The sequence below is a fragment of the Oenanthe melanoleuca genome, chromosome 2, assembly GCF_029582105.1.
Source record: "Oenanthe melanoleuca isolate GR-GAL-2019-014 chromosome 2, OMel1.0, whole genome shotgun sequence".
In the NCBI taxonomy this organism is placed as follows: Eukaryota; Metazoa; Chordata; class Aves; order Passeriformes; family Muscicapidae; genus Oenanthe; species Oenanthe melanoleuca.
In genome coordinates, this window is record NC_079335.1 from 139,754,353 (window position 1) to 139,766,375 (window position 12,023).

The 12,023-nt window shown below is 38.0% G+C and overlaps 1 protein-coding gene across 1 annotated transcript in view; it reads left to right on the top strand.

The window, feature by feature from the left end:
• PTPRN2 (protein tyrosine phosphatase receptor type N2) overlaps positions 1–12,023 on the top strand; it is a 627,414-nt gene that overhangs the window by 385,371 nt on the left and 230,020 nt on the right. Inside the window, exon 12 of the mRNA XM_056484320.1 lies at positions 5,713–5,777. Within this exon, the coding sequence (XP_056340295.1) occupies positions 5,713–5,777 (65 nt within the window). The remainder of the gene's footprint in view (positions 1–5,712; positions 5,778–12,023) is intronic.

Here is a 12,023-nt window from a genome sequence, read left to right on the forward strand (position 1 = left end):
TCTGGAGCCATGGCATTGTCTATTGAGATGTTTTACTGCTGAAGTATTTTGGAGCTTATGTACATGTGCTTCTTACAAGGAAATACCTGTGGAAAAAAAAATAGAATTGGTTAATGCAGCAGGCCTTTCCAGGCATGCATCTATATATCTATATATATATATATATATATATATATATAATAAATAAACTAAACCAATCTCAGGATGGGATAAGTAAATCTCTGGTGATATCTATCTACTTCTCTTGACAAGGCAGGGAATTTGACTGATTTCTTAGTTGAGACAGCAAATTTTGTAGAGATGGATCCCATCATGAAGCAAAAAAGCTCCAGAGAAATAAAAAAATGTCATTTCATACATCCCAAACTCCTTTACTACAATTTAAATATCAGATTTTAGAATAGCAGTGTGCTCATTTTAAAGGAAAGTTAAAGGAAGACATACAATTGAGCAGTTATTTATTGAAGAAGTGGAAATAAGTCAATACAAGCAGTCATGCAGAAAGGATGTGTTTAAAATACATCCCTAATATATGCAAACACATAGGTACCTGAGGTCCTGCTGCATAAAATAATTTCTACTCTAGTCTTAAATATTACCTGGGCATGGGTATAAGAGGTAGGTGGTTTAGAGTGGGTAAAGTGGCATTGTTTTGGTGAATTAGTTTAAAAATATACAGTTCTTGACAGGTATTCAAGTATGGCCCAATTTCCCTTTTAGGGAAACATCCAGTGTTGCTATTTCCCTGACAAAGGGATTGTGTGTGTATTTTTTTGCAGAGAATTAAAGACAAACAGAGATGGAAAATTCCTTGTTTGTGAGCATGGAGGTTTAGCTGCCTTGCACCAAAGTGAGAATGCAAAGGTGCACAGGGAATGGTGAGCATGGTCTGAATTTCCATCTGCTGGTTTTATTGGCTAGAGCAGGTTGTAAAGGATGTGTGCTCTCAAAATTGCTGGAGATGCAAACAATATTTTAAATTACTCCAGGCAGCAAGGTACTGCATCTGAACAGATTGAAAGCTGAAATGTTGATATCAGAAATTAAATTAATGCACATGAGATTGAAACAATATCTAATTAAAATCGCTTGAAAAATGACTTGAAAATTGAATATGACAAAGTATTTAGCAGGCTGTTGCTAGCACAGTGGTGTGGCTTTGACTTTTCTGCAGCCATTTCCATTCCAGGCCTGGCTGCCAGTTAAATAGAAATTACACATGAAGCAGCTATCTTGTGCCATCACCCTGTAGAGACTGGAGGACAGAACACCTTCTGCCTGCAGCTTGTGTACTTGCTCCTCACTAATTGCATTGTAAAATTTAGTACAGGCACCCTTCTCATTTTATCTGGCCACTTGAGTTGGTCATTCTTGTTCTGAGCTGATGCATTCTGAATATTCCATGTTGTGCTTTTGACTTGCTGTGCATATACATGGCACAGTGGCCCTGCCAAGGACAAAGGCATTCTCTCTGAACCATGCTGTGAAGAAGCTTTCCAAATATTCAAGGGCTCCTTGTAGGGGAGAAGAAAGAAAAGTCTAACTTGAGGTTAATAAATGTAACATTTACTTGTCTTAGAGATACTTGTTAAAAAGCTAAAACCTGTAATAAGCACCATCTCTCTGGAATTCCCTTCTTTTCTTTTTCCTTTTCTCAGAGAGGAAAAGAAATTAAATTCTTCTAAATGTGGCTCTTTGAAAAGAGCTTTGCAGCAAGCTGATGGGAAAAAACAGTGGTTGCAGAATTCATGTGACAGCCTACAGTAAATCTGAATTAGTTGCCCTCAATTTATTGACTGGAGGTCCAGTCAATATAGTTAGCAAATCTTAGAGCATGAATTGTCTCATTCTAAAATGGGCAGGTAATAGAAGTCAGGGAAATCATATGCCCATAAGTACTTTTTTCCTACATTCAATTAAATACAACACACACTCAAAGTCAGATACACACCAAAAATCAAGTTTTCCTTGTGAGTGATGCCATCTTCCCAGAAACATTTTTCATATTTAAGGGTGTTTTCTTCTTTGGGGCAGGTAAATCCTGCAACAGCTTGGGACAAACTGGGGAGGTTTCCTGCTGAAAACCTTTCCCTGGCTCCCCTTCCCTGGCTTGTGCCAGTGTGTGCTCCCATGCAGTTGTGCTTGATAGAAAACCTTCTTCCAGAAGTGCAGTAATGAGGCTGGAGCTCTGCTCAGAGCCCTCCACAACTTGCTCCTTCTAATAAGTGATGGGCTCTGAGGTTAAACCTGCCAAACCTACGCACTCCAATTCCTGACCCTGCCACTGACAGATAACTCTGCTAAAGGAAATAAATGTTTGCCCTTAGAAAACACATCAGACCTCCCTCAGGTTAGTGAAGACTGAGCAGTGCCAATCCCTACCCTTAAACACTCAGCAGCACCCTCATCATGCTCTCTAATAGAGCAAAGCCATTAAGTTGTCCCCATTGTAATTTAGATCACAGAAGAGACTTCCACAGATTCTTTCAGGTTAAAATAACTGGTATACAGAGAGTAGGCAAAATTATTCCACTGTAGCTACGTGCTTAATTATATGGAATACTGCATAAATTGTCAAGTGCAAAGAATTATTCTGATAAATTAAAATACTAATTAAATAGGCTATTGCAGAATTTTGAGAACATTATAGGGCTCCGCTTCTTCAGGTAATTTGCATATCCTTCATCTAGTGAATTTAATTTAAAGGCCTCCCTTTTTGTGTGTTTGGAAGCTGTTTTTGTTTCAATGGAAGATTAAAAAATGGATTTATATGTTGCTAACTGGTTCGAGGGGGATTTTGTTGGGATTTTTTTTCTTTTTCTTTTTTTTTATTCTGAATAGCTCTTCTTATTATGCCTCTTTGCTGATGAGTTTGTCGGTTCACCATTAGTATTATAGGACTTTAAACTGTGACCATAAAAAAATAACTTTGATGAAATGTGCAATATACTGTGTTACCCAGAATTGTAAGTTTTACTTCCATAAAATTTGCAACTGAAACATAAGCTGCTGTGTGCTGGTATTTGAGTAAAAGCTAGCAGTTAGTATGCTAAAATATTTTCAAAAATTTGGGCCAATTTTCAGGGAATTAGTAGCTTGTTCTTAATATCTGAATACATTTTCCCACCACTTCTTCCATCTATCTATATAGACCATGTCTTCTTGTTTTAAATTCTCCATTATAGCTCTGCATAGGAAAGGTTAAGTGGTTGTTTTCACCATTCCACAGCTTGAAGCAGCTGCTTGGTATGTAGTTGCTGCTTCAGTTTCAGCACCATTTTTGACAGAATTTCTTGACCTTCCTGGGCAGCTTGTGGAGTTCAAGGTTAGCTCAGACTCTGTGCTGTACACGCCTGGAGTGAGCACGCCAGAGACTGTTGGCCGTGTCTCTCTCCACAGTCTGACAGAGCCTGGGCTTGGCCATTTTCCGGTTATGATTTAATCAATAACACCTCGTGCCTTCATGCCTCCTAATTTTGGCAGGGTTTGTGTTAGCATGGCTGTCAGACCTGTCCTTTGTGTTTCAGCCAATATCAAGTGGGAAAGCAGGGGTATTAAGTAAACCTTTTTTGTTGTTGTTTTTTAATATCAAAGCTTCAATAATTAATGTCTGCAGGAAACCTATGAAAAGGAGGTCAAATCTGTAATAGTAATTATAAAACTCAGCGATTCAGCAGACCCAATATTTTCTATTAGCTGTTCATGTGGTAAGAAATTACACAGTGGGAGTTATGCTTTGTTGTTTACTTATAGCCATTTATTTTGCAGCCACTCTGCTGTGCAGTTTTCTTTATCCTAAGCTGCCAAAGAATCCTTTGTTGGACCATTCAGTTTCTTTGAAGGAGGCTGTGGAACTTTCCCATTTTATAAATGTTCTATTTTGTACTTGGTAGAAATCTGCCTTTAATGTGTTTTCTGGGTGTGAGGTGGTCAGTGTGGTAGCATGGCAGATCTTTGCAAAGATTTACTTATTTTTTGGAAATTCGTACTGCACAAGATATACAATGCTGCAAAACCTGATTTCAAATTTCATGTTTCAGTCAACTCGCCTTCACATGGTCCCTTTGGCTCTGTGTTCAATAAATATATTTGTGAATGTATAAAGTGTGGCACAGGTGTTAAGTATGTGAGTATTGCATGCAGGTTTTAGGTTGTCATTCAGCAAAACATGCATTTAAGCTTTCTTAGTTTGGGACTCCATGTTCCTCTCTGCTTAATCAGCATATTAAGAAGTGCAAAAAGAAATGTGTCTGTGTCTAGAAGGTGTACATAGCTTTTTTTGTTTAAATTGAGGGCAATATTCACCCCTTGAGGAAGGCATTCAGATAAGTTTTTCTGTGTTAGAATTGCTAGGGGTGTAACTTCTTGAGTCTTTGCATGTACATACTCTTATAAAAATCTCTCCATAAGTGGTGAGATGGAGCCTAATGATCTGACTCTGGAATAAATGTGAGTCATTTGTGTTGCACTTTTGACAAACCAGTTCACAAAAATCTTCTAGAAATGTCTGCTGCTATCTGAGCTGTTTTGAATGTTTCAAATGGCAAAAAATAAGAGAATTATTCACAAAATGAAAAGAAAAAAAATGTAATTTTCTTAAGTATTTTCATGTAAATTTACAATGCTCAATATGTCCTAGCACTTCTTGACCTTTCTGAATTGAAGGTTTTCTCTAGGCAAAACTTGAGAAGCAGCATCTATCAAATTTTGTTCATAATCAAAGAAAAGAGGTAGATGCCTGCAGATACGTGTAAGATGTGTGGGGTGACTCACCACATTAAATGTGCATCCTTTCCAAAGACAGCAGAGAGAGCCCAGATGACTCACTTGGATTACAGGCAGCTAAAGGAAGGAGAGGTTAACAAGGCTGCAAGGCTTCATTGCTCCTCATAAATAAATCAAACCAGGTGCCTGTGCTTTGGCCACGAGTCCACCTGACACAGTTTGCATCTAGAAGGTTAAAATCTTCCCAACCAGAATGGGATGGCATTACCCATGCACCCAGCTAGGAATAATCTCATCCTTGTGCTGCTCCCAGAATCATGGATGAGCACTGTTTTTTGAAGCTGCTAACAGTCACAGGCCAGAGTCATATCAGACCATTTAAGAGAATGGGCAATTGTACAACAGTGCTCAAGCTCATGCCCTGAGTGTTTGGGTTGCAAGTGTGATTGGAATCTTAGTTATTATTGCCTTTATTTAACTGGTTTATGCTGGTTTGCCTTATGCTAGATTTTAATGATACATGTTCTGATAAAGAGAAAAAACTGAATTAAAAAAAAAAACAACCCTTGTGTATTGCATCCTGGTGGTGTGAAATACACTCTTTTATTTCCTGTGACATAAGACTGTATTTGCTGTGAAGAGTCCTACACAGTTATGGTAAACCACTGATCTGCCCTTCAATGCAAGGAAGTGGGAAGTATCCTCAGTAAAGAACTTTCCAAACAAATTGTTAAATGTGTGTAATATTGTATAAAATATAATTAGCTTGGCTTTCTTTTTCACATAGTAATGTGCAATTAATAGCATAAATATGCATTCAAAAAACATAGTAGCAGATTTACTCTCAGGGAAAGATATTCCATAGATGGAATGGCAGGAACTGTCATGAATATATTGAGGAAGGAAAGAGGGTTGGTGGGAAATGCTGTAAAATCATACATATTCCAGTTTTCCTTTAACTCTCTCAATCTTAATTTTTCCTTACAGCCATAAACAAAGAGAAGCTTGAAAAAACAACTGGACTGAAAATTCTGCAGACTGGTGTGGGGGAGGTAAGTGGCTTTCAGGCATTTTACATTCTCAAAAATATTTTCATTATTGGGATTTTTTTAAGAAATTCTGGAGCTCATGAACGTTTGTGAGCTACCAGTCTCATAGTGCTAAGGGCCTTTTTATGATGCAGTTGCATCTGTCAAAATACAATCTGCTGCACAAATAGCACTGTATCCCACAGAGAAAAAAAAATACCATCCTTATGAGAAAAATGCAGCCAGCTTTAAGAAATGCAGTTTTTGCTTTGTTGTATCACAGGAAAAAAGTCCCCAAAGATGAGCACATCAACTGAAGTCATCATATTATTGGCCATAGTTTTGAATGAGTGCTGTCTCATCTGGGTCAGTGGAAGCTTGAATTTGGGGTGAAGAATCTTTAGATTTTAGAGAGAATCTGACATCTGAATGTCTCGCTTATTTTGGATGTAACTTGAAACATAAATAAAACATGTGTCTGTTATTATAGTGATATCACTAAGCAAAAACTCCACTAAGCAGTTCATCATTTATTAATAAACATGATGCTATCTGCTAAGAACCTTGTATGAACTACAGTTGATTGCTAATTCTCGTGCTAATTTTGTGTACACAGTTATCTCTTTTTTTCCTCTTCATTTAAGTAATTTTGCTAGTTGGTGAATGCTCACAGGGCTAGGCAAATGCCTTTTTTCATGATTACATTATTCTCAGTATTAAAAATAATGAATTACTAACTTCTAATATACTGAAGAAAAAGGTTGTTTTCATTCTTTTTGGGGGGTTTATATTTCTGATTTTTATCAATTCATGTCTAAGAACTTGACTTGACAAGATTTGTGAGGTTCACTGTGCAACTTTATTCACATTATTGAAAGACTTGGTCCTGAAGAGGTAATAGCACTGCACCCTGCTGTGATGCTGAGGGCTAAAGCTGAAGGAATTAGAACTTGGAAACAAAGATGGGTGAAATCATCAGAAGATGAAAGCCATCATCTCTCCTTAACTGATTTATCTAGGAATGTTTCTCATGGGTGCATAACCTTAGAAACTGGGAAGTACATCCTGGGGCACGGCTGTGCCCCTCATGCTGTGCCCTGACTTCAGGCCAGGCTGAAGTTTGTGGTTGTGCTGTCTGCAGCCCCTGGTTTCTGTTAAATAACAGGAGAACCAGGATTGGGGTACAGGCTATGGAAGCCAGACTCAGGATCATTTTATCCAATGGGACTCATCAATGCTGATAAAATACCTCCATGTATTTTGTCCAGTTTCAGTCATTGAATGGATTTCAGTCTGCTGAGAAATCAGCTGGAGAATGAAAGCCCACTTTAGATGCTTTCTGTTAAATCAGTTTTTGTATTATATGTGGTCAATGGAGAAAGAATTCCCTTTTGGATAGCTGTAATGCAGGAAGTTTTCACCTGCTAATTGTGCCATTAATCCCCATTGTAGCTGTAACCATGGTAGTCTGAGAATGTGCTGGAGCTGTAACCTTAAGGACTTCCTAGATTATAAAACCAGCTATAAGAGTGGGAAAAATGGAAGAGTTCTTAGGCCAGAGACCTCACCAGCACAATTCTTGTGTTTGGTTTAGAAAAAGTCACTGTAGAACTCACCTTCCATATATTTAGGCTGTCGTAACTTTTTATAAAAACCACTGATAAAACTTGGATTAATGAAGACTTTGACATAATTTTGTGCTTTATGCTCTACTAAATGTGTATTGTTAGAAGGCAAAAAGTGAAAACTGGTTAAGCCAAGTGAAGCAGATATTTTGGCCTAAATGTATTCTAGGCTATATCTGAAAGAGGGTGATCAGCAGAGAAAGAACCAAGTGATTTGGACCAAGTAAGGTGGTGGAAGAACATTTATTCAGCTGCTTATGTATTTTGTTGGATGTGAATTCTCCCAGCTGTGTACATTCCCCTTTCTAAGTCTTATCAGATATGATTGTGTAGCTAATGAATACATTTCTGTGGTCTCACATAAACAAAAAAATTGAGGAGTGCTGTAACCAAGCTGTTTCTCTGTTGATACAGTACCAGATTCAGGCTATTTCAGGTTGAATTTAACTATGGTAATCCAATTTTGCAGTTTTTGTTTTATTTGCCCTGGTGAATAATTATTATTGAAATAATAGAAAGTATGTATTTAAAGATAATGAAGAAGCTTCTTGTTGAATAAGGATTCCTTTTACTTCACACTGGAATTAGGAATGGAATTATATATAATGGTGACAGTAAATCAAAGTCAAGATGCTCTAATCAAAAGTACTTAGAAAAACTTTAGTAGAGAATGAGAAATGACCTTTTTGTTTGGACAGCAGGTGAGATGCATGACAAAGTTAATGGATATATAATCTTCACATGCAGGCCTGTAAAATAAAAAGGATTGATTTTGCAAGGCAATTTTCATATCTGAAATACCTCAAGAGAAATATAGCCCAGATGGCAGTGGCAAATGGATCTGCTATCCAAAGAAATGCAGGAACTCTGCTAAACTCAGCAGTAATTCATGTGTGGCTCTGGACAGTGGAATCTGTTTTAGGTGTCGATCTATGATAACGGGATTTGTGTCAGTACGGAATGTGGGGACACCAGTGATTTCCCAGGTCTTGGCTGTGCTAGAAGGAAACTGTTTCTTCCTCTGTGGAGATGAGAAATGCTTCTCTGAGCTCCTCAATCTCTCCCTTTCTTTCCCCTATCTCAAGAAAAACATTTCAAAAGCAACAACAGATTATAAAATTCACACCAAGCTTACTGAGCCATTCAGTCAAGTCCAGGGAGGGCTGATGAATTGCTTTTATGTCACTGCATAAACATGTGCTATATAGTCATTAACAACATGGGTCTGGAGTCTACACAGCTGCAATGCAGTTCATCATCTTCATGTCATGTAAAAGATTTCCACAGCTTGTGATTCTTGCTGCTGGGCCTGAGTTAGCTGCATTGTGTGAGCGTAGGGCTGGCTCTGCTTTAGCAGGACTAAAAATGAGCTCCTAACTGCAACTTCAGAAGCTGCTTGTGTTTCAGGATGTTGCCTTAAAAGTCCTGTACATTTCATGGGGAGGTGTGGATGATAAAGTGAAAAGCCTTGTCTGGACTATGGGCAAGCAGAGCTTCCTTCAGGCCATTATAGAACAGACTGTACTGATATTTCCAGAGCCCATCCGTCTCAACATCGAACATTTGCAACAGAATATTCAAGAGAAGAGGGATCCAGAGAGTTAGACTAGAGATTGTTATGATGTGTATCACTCTTAAAATGAGAATTGTTTTGACAGTTCTCTTGTTGACATGAAGGCTGTTATGCCAGAAAACCAGAATAACTCTGCTGTAGAGAAAACCAGTGCTGAGGTTGTGATCTTGAGGGTCTCTGCATTGCTGTAGTACTGACTATCTCTGGAATTATATTTGCCAAGATGTTTCTTTTTTATTTGCAGTTTTCCAGCACCTATAACAGGAGCTGGAAAAAACTAAAAAACCTGTAGAACTCCTCTACAGTATCCATGAGAGATTTGTTGGTCTCATTGCCATGCGTGTTTGTGCCACACAAATCCATCATGAGCATTTCACTCCTTCTTGTTTATTCAGATACAATGAAGCTTTGAGGTATTTTCTTTTGATCTCCTACACATGAAATAAATCTCTGAAGTCCTGAGGTCATCTTCAGCTGTTCAGCTGAGTGTCTATGAGGGTGTGAATGCATGTTGTGTTATTTAGATGTCTATTTGCATAATACCATGAAAGACATAATACTGGTAAAAACCTGAAGAGATAAACAGCATCTTAGCAGGACCCATAACTTTGTTATTCCCTTCCCCAACTTGATGAAAACACTACTTGAGTTGAACTTGTTATTCTGCATGGCTGAGCTCTCCTGCAGATCTTGGGGACAAGATTTTGTCACACATCAGGGGAAAGCCTCCTTAGCAGCTGCACAGCTCCACCTGCTCCTCCTGAGTTCAACAATCAGCAGTGGCAGAAGCCCCAGTCCCACACCAACATCATTCCACCTGGACTTGTGCCCAGGAGTTTCTCTCCAGCCCCAGGGAACTCAGCAGACACCTGAGCCACAGCCCTGCACAGGAGTCACCCTGTCAGGTGTTCCTTCAGCATCCTGTAGGAACTTAACTACTTCTGTCTCTTCACATAAGCACTGTTGAATTATTATAGAAGCACAATATTTTTAAGTTCAGTTCCATGTCCAGGTTGGCTGTGACCAGAATTACTGCGACACATATAAATGTTTATTCAGCTTTTGATTGAAATTTGTTTTCAGAATACCCAGTCAGGCTCTCCAGTGGCTCAAGAAAGTGCAATCAGGTTTTGGGCTATAACAGTCTATGATTTGAATAATCAATGAATAAGGCCTGAAACAAACCAAGGGAATGTTCCTATCTTGAACTGACAAAACACTACCTACTTCAGAATAAATTATACTAAATTACCTCTTTCAATTTCCCAGTAAGAATGCACAGAAGAAAATAATCAATGGAATCATAACTTCATTTGTAGGATTTGAATCACATCTCTCATATAGCAGACATAAAAATTAGAACAGTTTTCTAAAGCACATGGAAATAACCCAAAATATATGCAAAATGAACATTTCACCATACCTCTAGCTGTCCTAAAATAGAGCAGTGATATTTTGACATGTTTCAGGATATTCTCATTTATAGATATTTTGATAGGTGTAGATTTATGTTGATGCTGCATAAAGTGATGTTACTACAATAAAGAAATCTGCGTTTAAAATTCTAGTGAAGTTAGAGGACATAATAAGACAGACTTTCCAGTGATGTGCAAGCTTCTAAGGCAGCTTCCTTAATGTTGCCAGATTTTGTCACTTATGCCTGTATATCCAGATTTTAATTAGAATGATATTGAATTGAAAATCCATAAGATCGAAGTGCCAATCTTGACAAAAAAATTTCAGTTTTTGAAGAAGGAGGTGTAAACCTTTTTTCTGATCTTTGACTACTGGGTAAAATGCTAACTGCTGGCTTTTGGCTTGTAAAGACAAAACTAGCCTGGGATCTACTCCAGCTGTCTTTGCTACAGTGACATTTTGGCAAGGCAAAAGCTCCTGACCTGTAGCAGGTCCTGCCCAGGGCTACCCAGGATTGGAAGGGATGCTGTACCCAAGATCATTTAGATGAGGAAGGTCTGAGACTGACCTTCCATGGTGTAGGAGCAGCAGCTGTACATGTACAAATACTCAACTTTTAGCCCAAGACACAGCTAAGTTTTTCAACTCCCACTGAAACCCAACATTCTTTTACCAGAACTAATTAGGCTGAAGCCAGGCACAGGCGCATGTGAGGGCAGACAACTCTGCACTACAGGTAAGCATTCTTAGACCAGAGAGGGCTTTTTGCCTGTGCCTGCCTTCAGCATTTTTTCTTACAAACTCCATGATTTAGAGATTAACAAGTTTATTTTTCCCTGTTATGTGAGAGTGGAGTTCCCACAGTCAGCTCTTGCTGTTGGCTGTGTTGATGAGCAGCCAAATGGATTTCCAGGAGGGGCAGTGTTTGAAGCCACATGCATTGTTGTGGGCAAGACATGGATCAGGTCACAGAGGGGCTCTTTCCCTTAAGGCATGCAACTTTAAGTCTATATATAGAAATAAGGACAATAACATTAAATAGAAAAACTTTTAAGTGTACAATCCTTGAAATATTCTTGGTGAAGGCATAATGAGAAAGACCTTATCCCACACACACAAATTACAGATTCTAAAGCTGGGTAACCTTTAAAAGCTAGTAGATTATGTTTTACACAGAATTCTAGTAGTAATATACTACTTTATGTGAAATTTTACTAACAGTGAATAATATCTCACTATTACAGTTTGTAAGTACACATGAATAGTGAAGTTATGCTGATCAGAACCTAGTCACATAGTAGCATTTAGAAGCAACACTTTAATAAATTTGAGGACTAAAGCTAAACAGAATATTAAATTTCTCCAAAGAGAATGATGAAGATCTATGGCTCATTTATTTAAGACCTTGTATGCTTTTGAAAAATGCATTCTAGCTAATAGAGATAATGTTAATGCTATTTATTAACTATTCATTACAGTACATAGCCCACTAGAGGGCTGCTTTTCAAATAAATTGCATCCAGTATGTTAATAAAAGTGTTAAATGTTTAAAAACAAAATATATGCAGCAGAAATATATGTATCATTTTACCACATTATTTTGTCAACCATCTTTTGCTACTGCATGCTATATACGGAGTATACTAAGACAATATA